This window comes from Trematomus bernacchii, unplaced genomic scaffold, assembly GCF_902827165.1.
Source record: "Trematomus bernacchii unplaced genomic scaffold, fTreBer1.1, whole genome shotgun sequence".
Classification (NCBI taxonomy): Eukaryota; Metazoa; Chordata; class Actinopteri; order Perciformes; family Nototheniidae; genus Trematomus; species Trematomus bernacchii.
Window position 1 is genome coordinate 16539632 of NW_022987593.1, and position 24966 is coordinate 16564597.

Below are 24966 nucleotides of genomic sequence, written 5' to 3' on the forward strand. Positions count from 1 at the left end.
AACACTCCGCCCTAGCGCAAAATGCTCCTAATGCTCCTAATGGCCCAAATGGCCCAAATGCAGCACACAACGCATCTAAGCGTTGATGTGCTGCATTTGGGCCATTTGGAGTATTCTGCGTATTCTTTTCTTCTCTCATCACACATTCAAGCCCCCAGTGTGCATGTATCATTTCAATCTAAATTCTTTACTTTCTTCTTACACATTACATTTCAGCATAGCAGTTTAGCGTCAGATTTTCAGCATAAAGCATTCCCACTAGCAATTTCTTCAGGAATTGCATTCTCTAGTTATCTCTGATATCAGGAGCATGTTCTGTGTTCGTCTGCTCGGAGACTGTTCTAGAAACTGAGGGGCTCTCCAAACAGCTCTGCTTTAAAGCTGTTGGAAGTAAAGAAGTACAGGGTCACAGGAACTCAACTGTGCCATCTCTCTGATCAACTTAAAGAACAGGTTTCAATGCAATAGGAACAACATCTAGCCTATATACAATTACGTTTACATTTGTTTTTTATTTTGAACACATTTTGTTTGATATCCGTCCTGAAAGAGAGACCCTTCCTCTTTTTCAGCTTTTCCTTTGTATCCTAAGTTGTTCATATATGATCGAGCGTCTGGACTGAGGGTTCATGGTTCAGGCTTTTATTAGTCATACGTAGCGACAGTGTAGTTTTGACGATGAAAATCTTAGTGTCATACGTTTTACAGATTGTAAAGCGCCCAGCGACAAAATGTGTTATTTGGGCTATTGAGGTAGAATATATATTAACAAACACAGTACAACATTCAAAACAAAACAAATCCAACAACAGGTAAATACAAAGAGGAAAGGTCCAAAGCAGATTTCTGGTAAATAGTATAAAACTTTATTTAAACAACTCATATATACATATTAGACATATTTACATGCATGTGTGGAAACAGTGTATTTGATGTCCAGTAATTGGGTCACATTTGGGCCGTATTGAAATATACTTTGAGAGTTTGCTGAGGGACAATTCAAAGTGGACAACAGGCAGCAGTTTGGACACCCCTGAGGTTCAGCTTGATAGTGATTGGACCCTCTTTTGTCTTAACTCTTGGTGGCATGGGGTGTTTCTCAATCGCGAGTAAAGCTGCTTCAGAGCCACTATTTCAAGCATACTACGTCATCGAGTGCCGCCGAAGTACTGTTCCAATCTCCAGCATACTTGGAAATCTACCGAGCCCGGCGTACTCCGTTTGGAGAAATATCGAGGCTGCACATGAGTAGACTCCGCGGTCTTAAAATCCCCACAATGCTTTGCGCACGGACCAATTTCCCCAAATCTGTGGCGGAAGATGTAAGAGGCGGGGCCTCTCATATGACGCACACCTGCACACTTGCTAGCGTGTTCCACACTTCGTTTTTCCGAATGCCAGGAAGTATTCTTGACTCGCTTCTGAAGCAAGATGCTCGGCAGACATGTGCTACCAAGCAAGCGTACTCGAGATTGAGAAACACCCTGAGACTCAACAAGGTTCTGGAAACATCCTCAGAGATGTTGGTCTATATTGACTCGATGGAACCTGTTATTTAAAGAGACTTCATAACAGAGTTCTTACAATTCAACGAGAGTCACATTCCAGACTTTTGACCAATTTTAAAATAACCGTTTGCAGAAAATACAAAGACATGATTCTTAAAATCCTTCCCTTCTTTCAGAGTTCAAAAAATGTTTGAAAGATTGATTTAAGACATTTTGATGCTCCTCCAACACACACAAACGCGCACATGACCAATGAGGGCACGAGATAAGTTTGTGCACAGATGGAAGGCTGACAGGCAGGTAGGCCATCCAGTTATTTTAGCCGGGCCGGCTCAGATGATTGGTCGTGCTTTTTACAGTACTACAGCTTCCACAGATGAAATATTGTTATGTATTTATTGTCAAAGCTATAGATATTCATTGCTATCAGGATGTTAAGAGCATTCCATGGAATATAACAAAAAGTGTTTCTGAAGTGAATTACCTACCCCACCTTTAAGTCATGGATATCACCACCTAGTGGTTAAAACAGATAATGCTAGTTTGTGAATGACCTCCATGTGAGGTCGGCCCAGACCCTAGGGGTTTTTAAATCTACACTAAAAACACACTTCTTCTCTCTGGCCTTCTAGTTAGAGCGGAGCACGACTCCTGACTTTTCCTTGTGTTTTTTTTATTTTTTATATATATCTGTTGTAATTTATTGTCTTTATTGTGATTGTCGTAATGTGTTTTTATTACATGTATAGCACTTTGGCTCGACCAAAAATCGCTTTTAAATGTGCTTTATAAATAAAACTTGATTTGATTTTGATTTGAATATAGATTTTATATTGATTGATGGCCCAGCCCTATGTTTGTCAGGGGATATTGAAAGGTATATTCTGCCTTGATTGACCCTTTAATAGACCGTATCTGATGGTTGATTGTTGTTGTCTTTGACTTCTGACCCCACCAGGCCTTCTTCTGCTGTGACCTCTGACCCCACCAGGCCTTCTTCTGCAGCGCTCTGCTGATCTCCCTCTGAGGTCTTCGGCTCTCCTTCTTTCTTACAATTCGCTATGAAAACATTAAACACAGTTTTAGAGACTTCATACAATGAAGGAGAGGTTGTGTGTTCTGAGGCCCTGTTCTGCTCTCTGGGTTCTCCCTCTCCTGTAGTTCTTCAGGTTTCAGTGCATGTAAATGGTCTGCAAAGGCTAACATCCCTGTGCTCCCTCAGAGGGAGTTTCTCTCCTAAGCCATTGCCTTATATTCTGATATTGGATACTGTTTTTTTAACTTTAAGTCATATTATACGTTTGTATTACATGGCTTAGTTGAATACTCGATTCTGATTAGTCAATTCACAACACGTGACACGTTAATCCAGTAGTACAGACCGCTGTCAAGGATTTATTGACCGTTAAGTACGCTCACATCTGCAGAAAGAAGTCAGGTTGATTTAACTTTATACAGTTTGGCCGAAAAGCAAACTGCATGCAGATTGCTTTTCAAACTGTTTGCTTGTCTTTAGTTTTCCGTTGTCTCCCGTCTGAGAGTAACATGGAGGATTTTAATATTAATTTAAATATAGCAGAGTAATTTGGATGAATGGTTAGTGGGTGACGAGTCCCCTGCGAAGGAAATATCTAGATACTTTCCAAGGTTTGACATAATGAATTGTGCTACTTTTAAAGCAAGCAACGATGTTTTCAAATCTGTAATCAAAAAGGTCCTAAAAAACGCTATCGAAGCAGTTCCTGCCGTTGCCACGTTAGTTCAAACAGTAACAACGGACTATTTTTCTTAGCGGATGCATGTAAATTTAAATCAATAAAACGACTTTTTAAATCAATAAAAACATTTTTCTAAATCTATATAAGCATTTCACAGGGATGGAACGAGGGGACCGTGCGGCAGAGTTTCAGTTTCAGTTACTTTCGCCGGTCAAGATGTCCGTTAAAGTTTAAATCTTCCGGACAAAAGGGCAGCAAATTGTCTAGACCCGGCCCTGGTACTAAGCCTCAAGAGCCTTTCTTGTACTGGCAGACACATAGAAACAAATTGGCAGGGCGCACTTCGCACGTGCACACACTAAAAAAATTCCACGCGCTCCGCGCTCACATTATGCTGGGCCCACGTGCCTTAGCACCGCTGCTATGACTCCATCCTAGGGGAAACACTGCAATCCATTTGTAACTTTCCACCAACACACAAATGATATTGAGACAGATCTGAGAACAGATTTCTGCCCCCTGCTGTTACAGAGTTTCTTCCTCTCACACAGGTGTATATGATAGTTGGATGTGGTTTTTGTAGTGTGTTCAAATGTTTTAGGCACGTCCAGCGCAGCACCTCTGCATGCAAGGCACTGATAGTTCCAGTGATGGTTAATGATCACTTCACAAGGAGGGCTTGATCAGAAACAATATTCTACAATTAGAAACCCTATCCTCTAAACAGAGTGAAATAAAAATGTAAAACACAGTCTGAGGTCAGCACACTTCTAGAGACGATGCAGAGGGATTATTTAGTACGAGTCAATACATGGGCTTCTAGGAAATCCTACCCTACGTGCATTTAAGTTCAGAGTTTCAGCAAGATTCACAAAACTGATAATACAGTTCTTTAGAGCAGGAACTTACGGATCACTCCACGTTCCACCAGAAACCAAACGACAGCAACAACGACAGCAACAGGAATTAGGACACCGAGGAGGGCAGCTTTCCAGACATCTGCAGCTGAAAGTTGAAAGAAGGGCAGAATCAGAGGTGGTTCAGTTTTTCCCCAACATAATATGTGTTGGAGATATTCATTGATTTATATATTTAAAAAGTGAAACATGTATTTTCTTGCATTTCTTAAATATTGAAAGGACATTTACCAGGATCTCCCTCAGCTGGAGGTGCAGGTGTTCCTGAGTCCTTTCTCTTGCTCTGTTCCTCCTCCTTCACTGTTTCAATGGAAAAGGGTCTTATTAGGGAACAAGGTTCTCTCTTTTCTGCAGTTTCTTTATGTTAATCTTAAACAGAAATACAAAAAATAAGCCTCGAGAAGCACTTGAGGAAAAAAACAAACATGTTCAGTGTTTCCCCTAGGATGGAGTCATAGCAGCGGTGCTAAGGCACGTGGGCCCAGCATAATGTGAGCGCGGAGCGCGTGGAATCTTTTAGTGTGTGCACGTGCGAAGTGCACCCCGCCAATTTGTTTCTATGTGTCTGCCAGCACAAGAAAGGCTCTTGAGGCTTAGTACCAGGGCCGGTTCTAGCCAATTTGCTGCCCTAGGCGAGATTTTATATATAAAGAATAAATGAAAAATCTCTACAAAAGACAAATACACTACAAAAACAGAAACTTATTGACATAGGTAATATACGTCATAATGGCTTCAAATGTATTCAGTATTGTATGAACATGTTTGAATTGGGAGATGGACGTCACCTCCTCTAGGGGGGTCCGGGGGTATGCCCCCCCCCGGGAAGATTTTTTTGAACATTTTAAAGTAAAATGCTTCAATCTGGTGCACTTTGAGCACACATTACTAGAGACCTGATCTTGGGGGTACAATTCTAAAACACCCATATGAAGAAGATCGGTTTACATTTTAATAATCAAATAAGTATGTGAACATAACCAATAACCTACCATAGCCAATAACAAATAAATGTAACTTTTTTATTTTTGTTGTTCATTCATATCTTATTTTACCTAGTTAACATTTATTTATTCATGCATATTTTTGTATCTCTCCAACTTTAAACAATATTTTTGGTTACTGTCCTATAGCATACATTGGAATGATTTCAAACCTGTTTTTATTTATCCTAATAATTATGAAGGAGTGCCTTGGAAATATGTGTTTACATAATTTGTGGTCAAAACGTTTGAGACCCACTGAGATAACTTAGACTAAATGAACTATCTAAACACTCAGAGAGTCCTTTACCTCACTGAGCCTCTCAGTCTGACAGGAGAGCTCTCCTCCACCCTGGTTGTAGAAACATCTACTTCTCATATCCGTTAGAGCAGCTAGCACCAGATTCTAATAACAACAGCGCCGGTACCGGTGCGCCCTCTCTCTCTCTCTCTCTCTCGCTCTCGCTCTCTCTCTCTCTCCCTCGCTCGCACTTTGGCTGTGAGCTGCGGGCTCCTGATAAGCCAACATCCCCCACTTTCATCACTCGTGATTGCCCATCGTACAGGGCAAATGAAAAGTGTAACCGGGGTGAAAAGGGTGTTTCATTTATTTAATTATGAATGTTGTTACATCAAGGCCAAAAATTAGGATGAGCGCCAACGGTCAAAAATGTTTTTTCCCCTCCCAGAGCTACCAGCGCAGCGCCCCCCAGATCTGGCACCCTAGGCGACCGCCTATGTCTCCTATGCCAAAAATCGGCCCTGCCTAGTACATACAGTGGCAATGTCTCAAGATTTAGCAAAAATACGCCTTCATTGAACATACAGTAACACAAATACTACAAATCCACATAACAAACAATCAAAAATGAAAAAGGGTCGCAACTTATTATTATTTTAATTTAAAAAAGTAATGGTTTCTTTTTTTTTTATACCTGGCTGGCACCCTCTAGCAGCGGCGCGCATATTTCAGCAGCGGCGCTGCGCCGCCACTATTTGTATATAGGGGAAACACTGATGTTGTTACGTATCTCCTGTGTTTATTCCTTTTAGCAAAGTGTATGTTTGCTACAAGAGAATAAAGTAACAGTAGGAGCCGACATGCTAAGTTAGCCTGTGTTTGTTGTTGATCTGGTAACTGATCATCTCAGGTATTTGTCACATGGTGTGGTTTCTGGTATTTAGAGCACCTGCATGATCATTTCTGACGTGGAGCTAATCTGAAGTAAACATTGAATACTGCTTTCTATTCCTCCATCTTGTGACTGTGTAACTCCCTCTCTTGGATATCAGCATGTGAAGGACACTGTTCAGGAACTAGTTGATGCTCTGTATGTGATGACTACTTCCATTCTGGAGAGGATCACAAATACATGGATCCTGAGATTGAAGCTCAAGCTGGTGACGAGTGATATCTTTCTAACATTAAGTTTCCGTGTTGAACTCAGTGTGCTTACCTACGATGAATTCGACAGAACACTTCAACTCCAAAGGGTCGTCGTGGCCTGCAAGCTTTCCAATGACGACACCTTCGTAGTTTCCACTGTCAGACGGAGTCACATTGGAGATGTTCACCAGCAGGATTCCTCTGGCCAGGTCCTCCAGGCTCAGAGAAGTCCTGTGTTTGTATTGAGCATCTGCTGCGTCAGGATCAATCCATCCTTTATGTCGAGAGAAGAGGACATCCTTGGTGTTGTTAACTTTCCAGTGCAATGCTTTAGGGGTGAAGTTTTCGGGGCGATTGAAGCGACACCAGACTGCAGCGTTTTCTCCTGAAACCGCCTGGATCATCTGAGGGCTGGCAGGACGAGGCGCTGCTGGGAAACAAAGGTAACAACTTTTACACTTCTGAAGATTTACAGCACGTTCAAACAACAAGGCAAGTAACATGTAAAACATTCAGACATTAAGGTTGCATTCACACCTAAAAGTCGCTTCTCTGGTGCGCACCAGACGACAGTTTATTTCATCGTTTCATTTTTCAGAAGGTTCGGTTTGCGTTCACACGGGCAAAACTCAAACGGACTATAAACTTTAAAACACAAGTCATGTGCTCGGAAATACTGTTCAACCATTGGTCAGACATTAAGGGGGTAAAAACGCAAATCCCGGCAATTTCTACCATAGCTTTGGAGCATCGGCAGGTTATTTTCATGCTGCTGTTCATCTGGAGTACAACAGACTCTAGCAGACTGATGATGATTATATAATCAGACGACGTGCGATAAAAAACATTATAACATATAATGAGAGACGTTCTGCAGTCAGGAGGAGGTTTCACCGACGACAGGTGGCTCTGACTTTTATGTATAGTTTTTAGTTTGATAGTTGTTTTTACTTTACACGACACTGTTCAACACTTCGTTCTGCTTCACTCTTTCACTTAAGATGTTGAAGACATCCACGTTCTTGTGACACGTAAATACTACGCTTCCTGTGTTTTGGTGCAGACTGCGTTCACACCAGAGATGATCCGCTCCAGAGTTCACTAGCAAGCGGTCCGAGACCACCTCTTTTAGGACCAGAGTCCGGTTGTTTAGTTCACTTCAGAGGTCTCAGACTGCGTTCACACCGACCCACACGGCTGGTGTGAATGCGAACTCAGACACAGTAGAAAATGACATTTAAAAATAGTCACTAAGGAGCCAAAAAACAGGATCAAATACAATTTCAGTTGAATATCAATATATTGTCCAGCTTTAGCTCCATCTCTTGTCCCGAGATCCACTTTGATAGTCTAGATGCACTCTCCACACACAACAACAACAGGTGCTGCAATCTCTTTCCTGCATTTAAATCATCTCAGCTAAAGAGAGTTTTATTTGCTTTTCGCCTGTTATGAATATGTGAAACAAGCACAATGCATAAGCATATTGCATATTCTGTGTCGTAAAGTCATGTCTTCTAATGTAATTAAGATAAACCTTTGAAATGCCTGTAGGGAATTCAGGTGTGAGAGAAGCAAGAGGAAAAAGTGTAAACACAGGATTGAACCGGTAACAGCATAAATAAAAAACAACAAGGTGTTTCTGTGTAGAAAGGTACACAGTGTATATGAGTTTATACACATATATAGGTCTATACAAGTAAAAACTGAATATGTGATAGATGTACTATGCAGCTTTTATTGTGTACTTATTTACCACACCTCTTAAATAAAGATAAAAGCTCAAATAAGGGTTTAGTTAAACAAAATCCAACATGCCAAGCAAAAAACAGACAGTAATGGCGACTGTAATTCACCATTTTGTCTCTCTGACCAACGTCAACAACTTGATAAATAAAATCAGGGGATAAATTGTGCCGGGGCAGTCAGTCACACATAGGACGATGCTCTGACGTCATCCTAGTGTCACACCGTTCATGTGGAGCAATTTGTCTAAACATTTAGCAAAAGTGCACCACATTCACACGGAGAAATACATGGTTTGTATAGTACAAAATAAATTATATATATTTGTAAGTGTGATTGGTTGAGCGGATGTATCACATTCTGTAGAGAAGGGAGACTGGCGTTTGTCGCTGTTTGGAAAGAAAGTGAGAAAACAGGACAGAATAACACGGCGGATATTGCGTTTTGCGGAAAATTGAATATTGACTTTTCAATACCGACGAAATACAATACTGATTTCGGCAGGAACTCATTTTTTCCAAAAGTGGCGTTTATCGCGTTTTGGAACCAAACTCTTCATATCATTTATGGACGATTCTTAAGTTCAACGTAGTACATTAAACACTTGAACAGAGCGCATACTGTCAATGTCAGGTTTATAACATCACAATAATACCGTTTTGGTAAATAACAACACACCAATGCACGCGCTACGGTACCAACCAGAGTAGACATGTAACTTTATAAATTAACTTACCCACGACAAGGTGTGACAGAGTCAGGAGAGTAAGTATATTCTCGCTCATTATTAGATCAAAACAGCGACAACTTAAAGTAAAAAGGGTATAAACAAGAAAACGTGTAGCCGATCAGCCCGGTTCTGTTGAATGAATGAGAGAACGTTTCCCGCGGAGCATTTAAGGGCAAAAATCCTCGGGGTCCTCCCCCAGCCCTAGCCTAGTGACTCTACAGAACCTCTTTTTAAACGGGTCTCCTTTCTTAAACACAGATAATCAAATAAAAGCTAGTTTTCCCTAAACAAATTAACAGAAAAGCAACTACAATGTGTCTTTTTATTAGCTTTTTTCCTTAGTAAAGGTTGTAGTATATAGTGCCGCGCGCAGTTATACACCACTGGCGACACAAGGTAGTGCGGCAGTTACGGAACCTTGTTACAGTAAAAAATCCAGCATTCAAAATGTTACTCAAGTAAAAGGAGAAGTACTCAGATCTTGTACTTGAGTAAAAGTAGAAGTACCAGAGTGTATGAATACTCTGTGAGAGTAAAAGTCCTGCATTCAAAATGTTCCTCAAGTAAAAGTAGAAAAGTATCATCATCAAAATATAGTGAAAGTAGCGACAGGTAAAGTAGTCATTGTGCAGATTGGTCCATTTCAGAATAATATATATGATATGTTTTATAATGATTGATCATGAAAGTGTTCTCAAAGCTGGTAAAGGTGCAGCTAGTTTGAATGACTTTGTATACTGCAGGGTAGCTTGTGAATTTACTCCAGGTGGAACTAAAGTCTGATTTAACACTTGATTATAATTCACATCATTCATCCAGATCTGTAACTAAAGGTATTAAATACATGTAGTGGAGTACAAGTACACCATTTACCTCTGAACTGTAGAGGAGTAGAAGTTGCAAAAAAGGAAATACTCATGAGCAAGTACCTATAAATTGTAGTAAAGTACAGTACTTGAGTAAATGTACTTTACACCACTGCGTGTCATCATTAAAATGTAACTATATCCATCATAGCAAGTAAAAAAACCTACAGTAATGGCGACTGTCATTATTACCCATTTTGTCTCTGACCAACGTGAACAACTTATATATATATATAATCTATGATCAATTCAAAGTAGTACATTAAACACTTGAACAGAGCGCATACTGTCAATGTCAGGTTTATAACATCATAATAACACGTTTTATGTAAATATATAATAAGGTATAAACAAGAACACGTGACGCCGCTCAGCCGTGTACTTCCGTGTATTTCGGTGCCGGAATGAGGCGTGAGTTTCTCCCGCGCAGGATTTGAGAAACAAAACCTCGCGGGGAAACAAACCCTCGCGGGAGGATCGGAAGTCTCGGCTTATCCAGAACCTCCTTTTACATTCTTCAAAATAAAAGCTTTAGTTCAACATTTATCCGTCATAAACTGTAGTGATGTTAGAACATATCAATTCACCTCAAGCGTTTCATTAGAGGTGGGAGAAGTACTCTGATCTTGTACTTGAGTAAAAGTAGAAGTACTCACATCTTGAGTAAAAGTACTCAGATCTTGTACTTGAGTAAAAGTAGAAGTACTCACATCTTGAGTAAAAGTACTCAGATCTTGTACTTGAGTAAAAGTAGAAGTACTCACATCTTGAGTAAAAGTACTCAGATCTTGTACTTGAGTAAAAGTAGAAGTACTCACATCTTGAGTAAAAGTACTCAGATCTTGTACTTGAGTAAAAGTAGAAGTACTCAGATCTTGAGTAAAAATACTCAGATCTTGTATTTGAGTAAAAGTAAAAGTACTCAGATCTTGAGTAAAAGTACTCAGATCCTGTACTTGAGTAAAAGTAGAAGTACTCAGATCTTGAGTAAAAATACTCAGATCTTGTACTTGAGTGAAAGTAGAAGTAACTTCAATGGTTACATTAGTTAGTCTCCCTGCAGTTCAACCTGTAGTCTCTGAGTTCAACAAGCACAGATATTAAGGTTTCCTTCAGAGAATAAACGAGAATCATGAATTAAATAATGAACTACATCTTCTTCAATATTATTCCCCCTACTTGGGTTTATCAAATGAAAGTATCAGTAAGATTATTACCTGAGAGAAACTGTGAGAGTAGTCCACATGTTGAAAGCTGTCTGTAGAATGTGGGGAGAAACGAACAGTGGGCGGAGTCTCGGGTTAGTTTCCTTCAGTTTGGCGGGTTTTTAGGGCTTTCGCTGGTCTGATTGGCTGGAGTCACAGCGTCGGAGGCGGGGTCATGGATGTATAATTAGAGCCACCAACCGTCGGTACATTTCCTGGTAAATGATTAGCCTAAACTGAACCCTCCCGCCTTATCCACAATTATTCTCTATCTTTATATTGCATTACTAACTGTTATTATCTGTTTATATTTATTGTTTTTTTATTGTTCCTTTATTAATTAATATGCTGCTTTGACAAAACTATTTACCAAATTCGGATTCATAAAATAAATCTAAATTAATCTAATCGATTGTCAGACAAAGCACTTTGTAAAACCTGTTTTCTAAGATATTATATTAATACATTATTTTATTTATTAGCCAAAAAGGGAATTTACTTCAGAAAATCCTTAAAACAATTGTTCTAAATAAGCAAAACAAGATTAATAGAAAAAGCAAAAAGCTATAATGGTGGACTTTTAGCCCTCATTTACTAATCCCTTAGTGTGCATTAGCATTAGGCAGTGCTACTGTATCATTTCAATGTTATTCTTCTACTCCACTACATTTCAGAGGGATATAATCAGGGGCGCCGTAAGGGGGTGAAAAGTTAGGACGATTCTAAGGGCCCGTGACTGACAGGGGACCAAACCATTTTAGAACATTAAGAAAAAAATGTTTAAGTAACCAATTGCGATATCTTTTCATGGGGCCCAAAATCACTGGCGGCGCCCCTGGATATAATGTACAGTCTGACAGCTTTAGTTACCTTCAAAAGCTCATTCACTTCAGTTCATTACTAAATCTTGAACCCCTAATTGTTAAACATTACACGTTACTTGTAAGACACTTTTATCCAAAGCGACTTGCATACATTCGGTACTATGGGCAATCCCCACAGGAGCGACTTGGGGCGAAGTGTCTTGCCCAGGGACACAACGACATGCTGACTGCAGTGGGACTCGAACTTGCTATCCCGATTCAAAGATCAGCGCACTAACAAACCCCAGCCAAACCATCTACAACAGTAACATACTGCATATGCAATTTAACGAACCCTGTGTTTATTTATTCCAACATATCTAAGAGAGCGAGGATAACATTCACTGTAAAATGAAGAATAAGCAAACTATGCATCACTTAAAGGTGGGGTAGGTAAGTTTGAGAAACCGGCTCGAGATACACTTTTTGTTATATTCCATGGAATGCTCTTAACATCCCGATAGCAATGAATATCTTAAGTGCTTTGACAAAAAAATCCATAAAAAAATGTCATCTGTGGAAGCCGTAGTACTGTAAAAAGCACGACCAATCATCTGAGCCGGCCCGGCTAAAATAACTGGATGGCCTACCTGCCTGTCAGCCTTCCATCTGTGCACAAACTTATCTCGTGCCCTCATTGGTCATGTGAGCGTTCGTGTGTGTTGGAGGAGGGGCTCTGTAAGGAAGTGGCAGATTTTTTCCGGCTGTGTATTTTCAAATTCTAGCGCACTCGAGTTGGTTTCTCCAAAATTACCTACCCCACCTTTAAAACACATCATGCTCTCAGTGAGAATTAGAGATAAGTGACAAAATATTCATAATAAAGTTTTGTATTTTCAGCTGTAGTGCCCAGTTTGAGTCAGATTCTACACAAAAACTCATACAATCAATCCAAGATAAAGTTATAACAGTGACACCAACAGATGTTCAATGTGTCTTTGATTATCTTTGTGTAGTGCTAATGCCACTTTGACTTTATTTAAGGATTTACATGTTTTCCCCAATCATTTCAAATGACAGACCCATTAAAACACATACATCATAGCAGGAAGAGAACACAAAAACACCTTGCATCAGTTACCCTTTTTCCCCATATTTATTTGAAATGATTTCAAATGATAAAAACATGGTTGATTAACATGAAATGACCACAGGGGTTTTTGCTCTTCAGCGTGGACAGTGTGAGGAGACGTTAACGTGAGCATACATCCGGGACAGGAAGTGTAGTGACATCGTTTAGTCTTCGTCTCTACACTACCCGTCAGGTGGATTCATACCAAACGGGATCCCCAGAATGTTGGCTCGTTGGCAAACATCGTCGCACACATCCATTCAGCTCATTCACCCTCATGGCCGAACATCCAGAGAAGTGCTACTATCACACCAAAGCTCACGACTTGTTATAATCATTTCTCTTTCCTATATTACAAGCTTTTTACAACATAAAAATAGATCAATAACTATGATTACCATATTCCTTAATGTCAATATACAATATTTATTGCGTTTTCAAATAAACTTGTTTCTTATTTACCTTGTTGTCGTCATCATCTTTACCCTTTTATACATCTTTTTTTTCAAACGAGAACTTAATTGTTTTTGAGATAAAGCCAAAAAGTAATGTAACAGTTGCCATAAACACCATTAACATTCTGATTGTAATGGGCTTTATTGTCAATCTTTCAGTTTGTGTGTACAGACAGAGATATCGAAATACCGTTTCCCACAATCCCGAATACAAAAACAAAAATATGTATATACTACCTATATACACAATCAACAGACACATTTATACATATGCACAAATTAAGATCTAAATAAAAGCACAACAATCAATATATACAAAATAACAGTCATTTCAATTTCTTTGAGAAATGTACATCAGTGCAAAGTTTTCTGTATTCGTCTGGTCGGAGACTGTTATAGAAACTGAGGAGCTCTCCAAACAGCTCTGCTTTAAAGCTGTTGGAAGTAAAGAAGTAATCTCTCTAATCAATTTATAGAACAACTGCAGGACTTATATTTGTTTTTGTTTTTTAAGTCATATGGATATCACCACCTAGTGGTTAAAAACAGATAATCACAATTTCAAAATGACATGATTTCAATGTAATGCTGCTTTAAAAACATGGAAGAGAGAACACACACATATCATGAAGCCAACATGATACCATGTCTGTCACAATATAGATGTTATATTGATTGATGGCCCAGCCCTATGTTTGTCAGGTGATATAGAAAGGTATATTCTGCCTTGATTGACCCTTTAATAGACCGTATCTGATGGTTGATTGTTGTTGTTGACCTCTGACCCCATCAGGCCTTCTTCTGCAGCGCTCTGCTGATCTCCCTCTGAGGCTGCAGGGTTCTCCTTGTTAAAGGAAATTACCTTTGGTTCTCCTTCTTCCTTACAAATCGCTGTGAAAACATTTTAAACAGTGTTAGAGACTTCATAAGGCAGTGTTTCTCAAAGTGGGGGGTGCGCCCCCCCCCCTGGGAGAGGCATGACAGGGGGGGCCCGAGAGACCAGGAGGAAAAATGGATATGAGAAAAAAAAGAAATCATAATTTGGAAAATTATTGATTCGAAAAATAATATGACACAGTACAGTACAAGTACGTCTGGCTCTCTGTTTCATTCAAGCTCGGCTCTGTGTGCGTGTGTAACGAGCCATTTTGTGTGTGAGCGAGAGAGAGAGAGAGAGCGCGCACCGGTACCGGAGATCGTTGTTGTTAGTTTCTGGTGCTAGCGAGCTACGCTAACGGATTTAAGGAGCTTTTTCAACAACAAGAGGCGCGTTCACACCGGAGTACTTTTCCCCGTTTAGTTCCGTTAGTACCCCTTATGTCGCATTCACCCAAAAAGAGAACTTAGTTCAGAGAACTTTTACCCCCATGTTTAGTGCCTGCTAGAGAGGTGGTACTATCCTGGGGAGAAAAAAGTACCAATTTCTATTGGCTGGGCGGATTGCAAACCACGCCCCGTAAAACTCCCAAAAAGTTTTGTGAAGCCGCCATTTTATTATCCTTCTGACGCTGCGTGAGTTCCCCGACACACCGTGGACACATCTTTATGTATAAAAGACATCAAAAAATGCATTTTGCATGATAGGTCCCCTTTAAATCATATTATACGTTTGTATTAGATAATCATCTAAATCTAAAAATAACTGTAGTGGAAGAAAACTACAATATCATTATTTTTAGATGTAGTGGAGTAGAAGTATAGAGAAGCATGAACTGAAAACACTCAGGTAAAGTACCTCCAACATGTTCTTAAGTACAGTAAGTCCATTTGTAACTCTACACCACTGACAGACACACATTTGCACAAAGCTTGTTGAGCTGTTCACACAAATGATATTGAGACAGATCTGAGAACAGATGTCTGCCCCCTGCTGTTACAGAGTTACTTCCTCTCACACAGGTGTAAATGATAGTTGGATGTGGTTTTTGTGGTGTGTTCAAATGTTTTAGGCACGTCCAGCGCAGCACCTCTGCATGCAAGGCACTGATATTTCCAGTGATGGTTAATGATCACTTCACAAGGAGGGCTTGATCAGAAACAATATTCTAAAATGAGAAACCCTATCCTCTAAACAGAATGAAATAAAAATGTAAAACACAGTCAGAGGTCAGCACACTTCTAGAGACGATGCAGAGGGATTATTTAGTACGAGTCAATACATGGGCTTCTAGGAAATCCTACCCTATGTGCATTTAAGTTCAGAGTTTCAGCAAGATTCACAGAACTGATTATACAATTCTTTAGAGCAGAAACTCACGGATCACTCCACGTTTCACCAGAATCCAAACGACAACGAGAGCGACAGCAACAGGAATTACGACACCGAGGAGGACAGCTTTCCAGACATGGTTCCTCTTCTCTGCAGCTGAAAGTTGAAAGAAGGACTGAATCAGAGGTGGAGAAAAAAAGCCTTGAGAAGCACGTGAGGAACAAAACAAACATGTTGTTACGTATCTCCTGTGTTTATTCCTTTTAGCAAAGTGTATGTTTGCTACAAGAGAATAAAGTAACAGTAGGAGCCGACATGCTAAGTTAGCCTGTGTTTGTTGATCTGGTAACTGATCATCTCAGGTATTTGTCACATGGTGTGGTTTCTGGTATTTAGAGCACCTGCATGATCATTTCTGACGTGGAGCTAATCTGAACTAAACATTGAATAATGCTTTCTATTCCTCCATCTTGTGGCTGTGTAACTCCCTCTCTTGTATATCAGCATGTGAAGGACACTGTTCAGGAACTAGTTGATGCTCTGGATGTGATGACTACTTCCATTCTGGAGAGGATCACAAATACATGGATCCTGAGATTGAAGCTCAAGCCGGGGACCAGTGATATCTTTCTAACATTAAGTTTCCGTATTGAACTCAGTGTGCTTACCAACGATAAATTTGACAGAACACTTCAACTCCAAAGGGTCGTCGTGGCCTGCAAGCTTTCCAATGACGACACCTTCGTAGTTTCCGCTGTCAGACGGAGTCACATTGGAGATGGTCACCAGCAGGATTCCTCTGGCCAGGTCCTCCAGGCTCACAGAAGTCCTGTGTTTGTATTGAGCATCTGCTGCGTCAGGATCAATCCATCCTTTATGTCGAGAGAAGAGGACATCCTTGGTGACGTTAACGGTCCAGTGCAATGCTGTAGGGGTGAAGTTTTCGGGGCGATTGAAGCCACACGAGACTGCAGCGTTTTCTCCTGAAACCGTCCGGATCAGCTGAGGGCTGGCAGGAAGAGGCGCTGCTGGGAAACAAAGGTAACAACTTTTACACTTCTGAAGATTCACAGCACGTCCAAACAAGTCAAATAACATGTAAAACATTCAGACATTAAGGTCGCATTCACACCTAAAAGTCGCTTCTCAGGTGCGCACCAGACGACAGTTTGTTACATTGTAACCTAATGTCTTCCTTCAAAGCCAGGTGTGTTTCTTGAAGAAAAATTATTCTGACTGCCGCTAGCTGAAGCTTGCTTGCTTGCTAGGTTACTAGCTGGGTGTTCTCCGATAAGGGGCCGGTGGAAACAAAGTTAGTGATTACTGGTTCCATGTTGATTTATTTCAATACAAATTGTTGGGGGGAACTGAAAGGCTCTTACCGTACTGGTTACTTTTCAGCCCGGACATTTCCCCCAAAACACATTTAGACGCGATCTCAACACAGAAGTACCTTTCAAATCCGATCATTTTTAAGACCTTCTAAATCATATTTAAGACCTTTCTTATTTTTTTGGTCATATTTACGACCTTTTTAAGACCTTAAATTCAGATTATCAAATGTAAGACCCCGCGGGAACCCTGCTTATTACACATCGATGAGCAGAGCCGACAAGCAGGAAGACTCGAGCACACAGCTCGCGCTTCATTATACTATATAAAAAAAGAACACCATGCGTGTCATGATGGCACATAACAGCTCGCGGCCGCAGATTACTCCGGGTCCCAGAACCCCCCTATACCCCAAAAATATTTTTATTGCAGATCTACATGAATCACACAAACTACCTATTTTTCATTCAAAACGGCGAATTTCGCCGAAAGGTGACAAGTTTGCATCCCTGAATAACAATAACTCATCTCTCACGGTTCTTTTTCTGCTTTGCCAAACGCCAGTGTCAAGTGTCCTATTAGAGTTGCCGTATGTAGTTGTCCAATATGGCGGACCATCTCGCACATGCGCAGTACAGATCAGGCACGGGGGCAGATCGGGTAGTGACAGTAAACCGATGTTCATCTAAAACTTTACTAACGTTTTCCCAATCACTCTAATAATTATAAAGTGACAATGTGTGCATAACCCTTTAAACATAAGAAAATAACGAGTCACATTTATATGAATTGAGGCGAAGCAAAAACAGAGAGATACCGCCGAATAGCTTAGCCTTTAGCTATCCGTAGCGTTAGCCCCCAGTCAGGGAGCTCCGCTGGTATCCTTTTCCACCCGAACCAAAACATATCAATAAGTCCGTGTTATATGTATATAAAAAGACACAAGGTTGTAAAATAACATAACAAATATAAAAATGATTCAGTATTTTAGCGATTACCTTGCTCAACTCAGATCAGAACGTAGCAGCCAAGAAAAGGATACCAAGGATGGCCGTATTTTAATGTTCTGTTCCTTGTAGCCCCGTACGCTAACGGGAGCTTGGATGCTAGGCTGTAGTGATGTGTCGGTCGCGAACGAGCCGATTCTTTTGAACGGCTCTTTGGTACGAACGAGGGGAACCGAGTCGTACTTGGTGAGAGCCGTTCTTGTTATCGTTCAATCGTTGGTCCGCACTCACTGCCTGCCAAAATCCACTCGCCTTTTAAAAAGCTTGATTTTGTTCCCCAAACGTATTCTGTGAAGATCCGCCCCTACTCTGTTTGGTAGGTTTCAGCACGAGGAGTGAGATGGGGTGGGTGTTAACGGAATACGCGAGAGAGAGAAGTCATAACAAGTGGTACAGGACAGGTAGACAACGTGTTTTTCGGATGGAAAATGAGCCAAACGCGAAAACGCAGCAGCATTTGGATTCACTTCAACCAAAACCCAGGCAGTGATAAAGCGCACCATTTGTAAAGGCAAAAATATCCTTTAAAGCAGGGTCAACAAATAATCTCCATCGCCACTTAAAAACACAGTATCTAATATTAAGAGTTGCATGAATTTCATTCAAGGCAAGGCAACTTTATTTACTTAACACATACAGAGGGTAAATTCAAAGTACATTCACTGACAAGATGACATGGATATGGCGCCACCTTGTGTGATGTTTACAATGCCGATTATTGACATTAGGTCTGGCAATACAGTCAATCATTATCCTGGTGATTATTTTGCAAATAAACCTAGTAACCTTAAAAAAAACGGCTCTTTTGAACGGCTCTTTTGAACGGCTCTTTGAAAGGAACGGAGCCATAAGATCCGGCTCCCTTCAAAGAGCCATAATTCCCATCACTACTAGGCTGGCAAGCTAGTCCGTTCTTCGGCCTTATTGCCCTGTGCAACCCGTCATCTCCTCCTCAATTTGCCTGATAAAGGCCTCCACGTTCGCTGGTTTCTCGAAAGTTTGTGTTTTCTCTTTATGTGTCACCAGCAATTTGGCAGGAAGAAGCATGCCGTATCGAATCACCATGGTGCGAAGTGTCTGCCTCACGGCGTCGAATTCCTTCTGCTTCTTGTGTATCCCGGCCGCCAGGTCTGGGTAGAACCGGACCGGCCTATCTTTGTAGAGTAGTTGCTTTTTGGCTCTGACCGCTTTCAGCACCGTCATCTTGTCTCTGTCATTCAGACATTTCATGATCAGTGTTCTCGGGGGAGCATTTGGATCGCTTCTCTGACCAATTATGTGTGCGCGTACCAGGATTAGCTTCGAGTTTAGCGAGGAGATGTCCGGGCCTCCGGGAACCACTTTTCCAGAAAGAAGCAGGCGTCGTCGCCTTCCGCCTTCTCCGGCATATTTACCAGCCTTAAGTTAGAACTTCTTGACCTTGCTTCCAAGTCGATAACATTGTCCTCCATTTCTTTGTTTTTACTTTCGAGGCTCTGTACCTTAGCCTGTAGGTGGACGATAGTGTCCTCGGTACTGTTAACACGTTCCATGCATTCTCCGACCCCATTCCAGCAATTGCAGCCAATACTCCATCCTGTCTGTTGGATAAGTCTGTTTTTAAGTCTTTGATAGCTTCGAGAATTGGTGGTGGTGTTACTTGCTGCTTCATCTCCGGCGTTCCAAACATTCCCATCCGCCATTGGGTTAGCATTAGCACTAGCTGTAGCTTCTTCACCCTGTTTGGACGGGCCAACATCTATTTTAGACTGGGTTCTGTGCGGTCTTTACCGGATCTTTTTGAGGTAGAAGGCATCAGGGTATTCTTAGCAAATGTATTGCTCGCGTTATCGTCGTAGTTCGTTTGGTTTAATACGATTGTGCGGAGGAGAAAGAAACATGTCTGTCTAGCGCCGCCATACCGGAAGTCAAGCGGTCCTTTTTAAATCATTGAGATTGTATATAAGGAATTTAACAAAAAACACAAGATAATTATTTACACTGTGACATTTACAAATAGCATTGTTTACTCACTCATACAGTGTATGGGACTGCAACCATAGTCTTACTGTATTTTATTTTGAAAGTGCAGGCTGCTACTCTTTACAGGCTTGCCCTGTTAAGAGTAGCAGTTAAGAGTAGCAGCCGCAAGGAGTTTTGGAGTGTGTAAATTGTGATGGCCAAGGCGAAGTGCGGAGGTATGAAGAGAGAGACGAAAGTATGGAGAAAGTGGTCAGAAAAGGAAAAGTATCTAGTCTGTATGTATGTAATACAGTGTCAATGTAACCGATTACTGTGAAGAACGTGAATAAACGGAGGTTCTTCCCACGGCACCCGAACGCCCCGTTTTCATCCTTTTCCTTTTCAGCTGGCTGAAGACGAGTCAAGTGAAGTCAGAAACAAAAGTCTCAACCGGAACAAGAGGTAAATTGCGGCTCTGTTCGCAGCTTAAACTCCATCATAAATGTAGTCTACGTTTCATATGATGTGTAAAATCTATCAGCATTTACCGTTTAAATCGCATATGAACAAAATGCTTGTAGAATCTGTAGTTGTTTTGTATTGTCGATTTCATGTGTGAACGAGCGATAGAGAAGACCATTCTGGCCAAAAGTAATACAATATATTCTAAATGTAATGGGCAGACACTGACAGTGAAGTGAGAATAAAGAGTCACACAACCTCTTTAACTCAGTTAATACTCCGGGTCAATTGTGAGGAGCTTGAACAGGTTGTAGACACTGACAATAGTCAAGATGTCATGATATAAAAGTGTGATCTTCATTCAAATGTAACTGTGCAGACTCTCAAATAAAGCGACTCACCTGAGATATGTTCAGCAAACAGCAAAAACATTATGAGTTTCTTCATCATCAAATCCAGGAGAGAAGTTGATGTCCCGCTGCAGATACCTCAGATTTAGCGGTTTGCATAAAACTGTCAAATGTGTCAACTAAACTGCACTCGAGGGCGCGGCAGGTGTACACCGTTGTGTCATACATTCAACCGATTGGCCGTGTCTCAATTCAGGGAATCAGGGGCTGCACCCTTCGGAGTCCGCAGCCTACGCGGTCCACGGAGGACCCAGCCCTTACGTATAATACACGTGTAGTACTTATACATATGCTTATATTTCACTATAACATGTATATTTATGTAGTATTACTGAGGACTGTTACTAACAGGCTGTTAGTAACAGCTCACAGCTCAGTAACAACTCACTGATACACACCATGGCAACACACACACACGCTCACTCACACTCACACACTGCCCTTTGCTGGCAGCTCTGTGAACACAAAGACAGAACTTTCATTACCATGTTTAGATTCTTTCTGTGTGTGTGTGTGTGTGTGTGTGTGTGTGTGTGACTGACTGACTGACTGACTGACTGACTGACTGTATCTGCAGCTGCTGTCTCACACTGTGTGTCTTTAGGTAGACACACAGTAGGTAGGCTGGACCGAGCGGCCTACGAAATGAGACGGTCTAACCTATTTACGTCACGTGATACGCGCTGTTCGGTTGCGCTGCTCCAGCAGCCTTTTGGAGATCACCGTCGGCGATGAAATAAAGAGAAATTAAATTATATATAGCTTATGTAATTTAATCATTATTTCATATTTAAAATAAGTCTTAATTGTTCTGTACTAATAAAACAATGTGTTTTAAATGAACAAAAGCATGTTGTATAGATTGATTCTTAACAATATTAGTGTTCTTATCTTAATAGCTGTGATTATAACAGTTTATATTCTCCTTCTTCCCCTAAACCAGCCCAGATGATTGAGTTTGAGTAAAATACTTGGTTACTGATTAATTTAGGTTATAATATATGAAATAAATTGCAAAGCAAAACATGCTGTAATTTATTTATTTAGTATTTTTTTAAAGGTTTTCAACCTGAAAGAATCCTAATGTGTCCTTGAAAAGTTGAAATAAAGAAAAGGAAAAAGGATTCCAGTTGTCCATGCGTCCTCTTTTGCCCCTCAAGCCTCTCAAATGTGGGCAAACACTCAAATAAATGCCAAAAACCCAGATAACTTGACAATACTTATCAGAATAAAAGTATGTTAAATAACACTGCTACCTAGTTAATAACTCACTCAGTGGAGGCTCGTCCATTGAAGAAAGGGAGGACCATCCTCCCTAAAATTTCGACAACTGGAATCCTTTTTCCTTTTCTTTATTTCAACTTTTCAAGGACACATTAGGATTCTTTCAGGTTGAAAACCTTTAAAAAAATACAAAATAAATAAATTACAGCATGTTTTGCTTTGCAATTTATTTCATATATTATAACCTAAATTAATCAGTAACCAAGTATTTTACTCAAACTCAATGTATTTAATAGTTAAAGGGGACCTATCATGCAAAATGCACTTTTGTACGTCTTTTATACATGAATATGTGTCCCCGGTGTTCCAGGGAACTCACCAAGTGTCAGAAAACACAACCCTCTCTATTTTCCTCCATACCCAAATCTCTAAAAAAGGGGCTGCAACGGATCTGATAAAAACTGATCCAGATTTGAACACTGTCCTGACGTCAGGACGGTGGCGCTACGGCTATTGGGCCAACTCTCCACCTATCAGGGGAATGTGGGGTTGGGCCACGGCCGGCCATTGCCGCTCGAAAGCGCTGGAGACGCTGTAGTACATATGCCAGGCCTGTAAGTGGCGCTGTAGTCTGCCACAAAAGCAGCGAAGAAGACTTCCCGCGCATGGTTGCCATGGTTACCCTTCTGTTTATTCTCCGCTGTGGCTTTTGTTCTCCCTCCCCGTCGAGGCAAGCACTGTAATTCTCTCCGGTTAGTCCACCAGCAGATGAAAAAACACCCACCTCTCCGCCTCTTCCAAGGAACGAGGGGACCGTGCAGCAGAGTTTCAGTTTCAATCTTCCGGACAAAATTAGAAAAGTGCCAGTCAAAGGTCTTCTTTGTTATTTATTGAGCTTTAAAACAAATGAATAACGACTCTATATAATAATATAAGAATAAAACACGGAGGACGGAGATCTCTTTTTCTCCCCCTCTTCTGACTTGATCAGAGCACGGCTCCCCTCTCCTGCAGGGGGGCGTGGTCAGCTGCAGCTCACAGTATCAGCCCCCTGCAAAAACAGGGCTGGAGAACAGCAAATAGAGTGAAATGAGGCATGGCTAAAATGCATGATCTGTTTGGTATTTTGAAAACAGAAACGTATAAATATACCTTATATAGGTATGGCCCTACAATATATCATTTAAATATAGCATGATAGGTGTCCTTTAAATAAGTACTTACCCCGCTGCCTGATTGTGCCTGTGCTGTATGTCATTCATTCTCAACATAGATAAAAGTACAATAAGCATTCTTCAGGTGTAGGTAGATTCTCTATTCGGACATTATAGCCTATATGTGCGACTGTCGGTCCGATGTTGTAAACATTTTTTTTTTTTAAATCTCAAAATATTTTTTTATTTTTTATTCTCAAAATTACGGGCCAAATATTATTGCTGGCGGGCCAACAATGGCCCGCGGGCCGCCTGTTGCCGACCCATGCCCTACACACTCCCCCTCCGTGACGTAGTGAACTCCGTGGAGTGACACTCAGCTCAACGAGGCTCCCTCCTGTCAGATGGAGGGAGTAAATACAGCGGCAGGCTTTGGGACAAACTCCCCTCTCTCCGGCAGAAACAGGTAATGCCGTAACTGTATGTAACAACGGTTTCAAATCAGCATCTCATAGATAAAACACATACACACAAACATACAATTAATGACTAAAATAAAACTCCAAACATATTTAATTAATTGTTTTTGTAAAGCTCTTTTAGTTTTAAACCTGATGTTTATAAGCTTCTTAGTGTTTGCAACAGTCTGTAAATATACACAACTTTATAATAAAATGCACAAAAGATCTGAGTACTTCTACTTTTACTCAAGTACACGTTCTGAGTACTTCTCCCTCCTCTGGGATTCATATACTGTTTCATTAATGTGTGTGTTGCATTTGACTGCTGTCGATGTTTAAGGTTGTGCTCATTGTTCCTTCTTTACGGCTGTTTAATCTACAGCAGTGCATTATATTCAATAAGATCATTATATGTCTTTTAGCGTCCTGTCAGACTTTGAGAGTTTCTCAGAAAACACCCTTCAGCTTTGTGATGATTCATTCCCAGCTGATCAAGGGGCTTCTCAAAAAGCTAATGTAGCTTAAAAAGTAGAAGACATCAAAGTCAAAGTCAGCTTTATTGTCAAAATTACTTATACATCCAGAAATCTGGAGATATCGTTTCCCGCAGTCCCACAGTGTGACATATATACATAAAACAAAACAAAACGGGCCTAGATAACCGGGGTATACAGTTTAAAGTGTTAATAATATATTTTAAATGTTCAAAGTAGTTTCAGTGCAGTAGCAGCGGAGATGGGCAGAAAAGTGACTGGTGCTGGAAGACATGTGTCGACACATAAAAGAAAACAGCATCCTTTTATCTCAACAATCCAAAATCAACTCTTCTGGAAAGTAACTAAAGCTGTTTGATAAATGCAGTAACAAGTACTTTGTGTACCTCTGAAAGGCAGAGGAGTAGAAAGCATTAATGATTATAAAATGGGATCCTGAGGTACAGTTTGACCTCTGGACTCATTTTACTGAGGGGTCGTTCTTTGGCCGGTTCATTTATCAGAGCAGCTCATTCAATGAGGGACCAAGGAGACGAAGACAGTGTTAAGAAGAATTCATCATTTAATCATTTTTAACATAAATAGGACACACATGGAGATGCTTACACAACTGCACCTGTTGTACATCAGGGTTAATCATTCATGCCCTCCTTGGACACCAAAAGGACATACCATTTCTTGATGCTATCAATGTTCATATTGTGCAAACATTATCAACATATTACAGACATTATCCTTCCCCTCATCAACAAAATGATCGCACAATACCTGAACCATTATGTAAGTAAGAACCAGTGCTTTACCATCCAGATGAAACGAGTA

At 40.7% G+C, this 24966-nt stretch overlaps 1 protein-coding gene and 1 long non-coding RNA gene across 2 annotated transcripts; both read right to left on the reverse strand.

The window, feature by feature from the left end:
• Positions 1–2295: 2295 nt before the first annotated feature.
• On the reverse strand, positions 2296–11112 carry LOC117481876. The gene is made up of 5 exons (XM_034129803.1): positions 11073–11112; positions 6584–6943; positions 4375–4443; positions 4136–4231; positions 2296–2567 (listed from the first exon to the last, which is right to left on the reverse strand). Exons 2-5 carry the CDS (start codon positions 6915–6917, stop codon positions 2410–2412), a joined length of 657 nt encoding a protein of 218 aa, XP_033985694.1. The 5' UTR covers positions 6918–6943; positions 11073–11112; the 3' UTR covers positions 2296–2409.
• A 2604-nt stretch (positions 11113–13716) lies between these two features.
• LOC117481891 lies at positions 13717–18087 on the reverse strand. Its single transcript, XR_004555814.1, has 4 exons — positions 17990–18087; positions 16328–16687; positions 15708–15815; positions 13717–14341 (listed from the first exon to the last, which is right to left on the reverse strand). It is a non-coding gene; the product is annotated as an uncharacterized LOC117481891 (long non-coding RNA).
• Positions 18088–24966: the final 6879 nt, after the last annotated feature.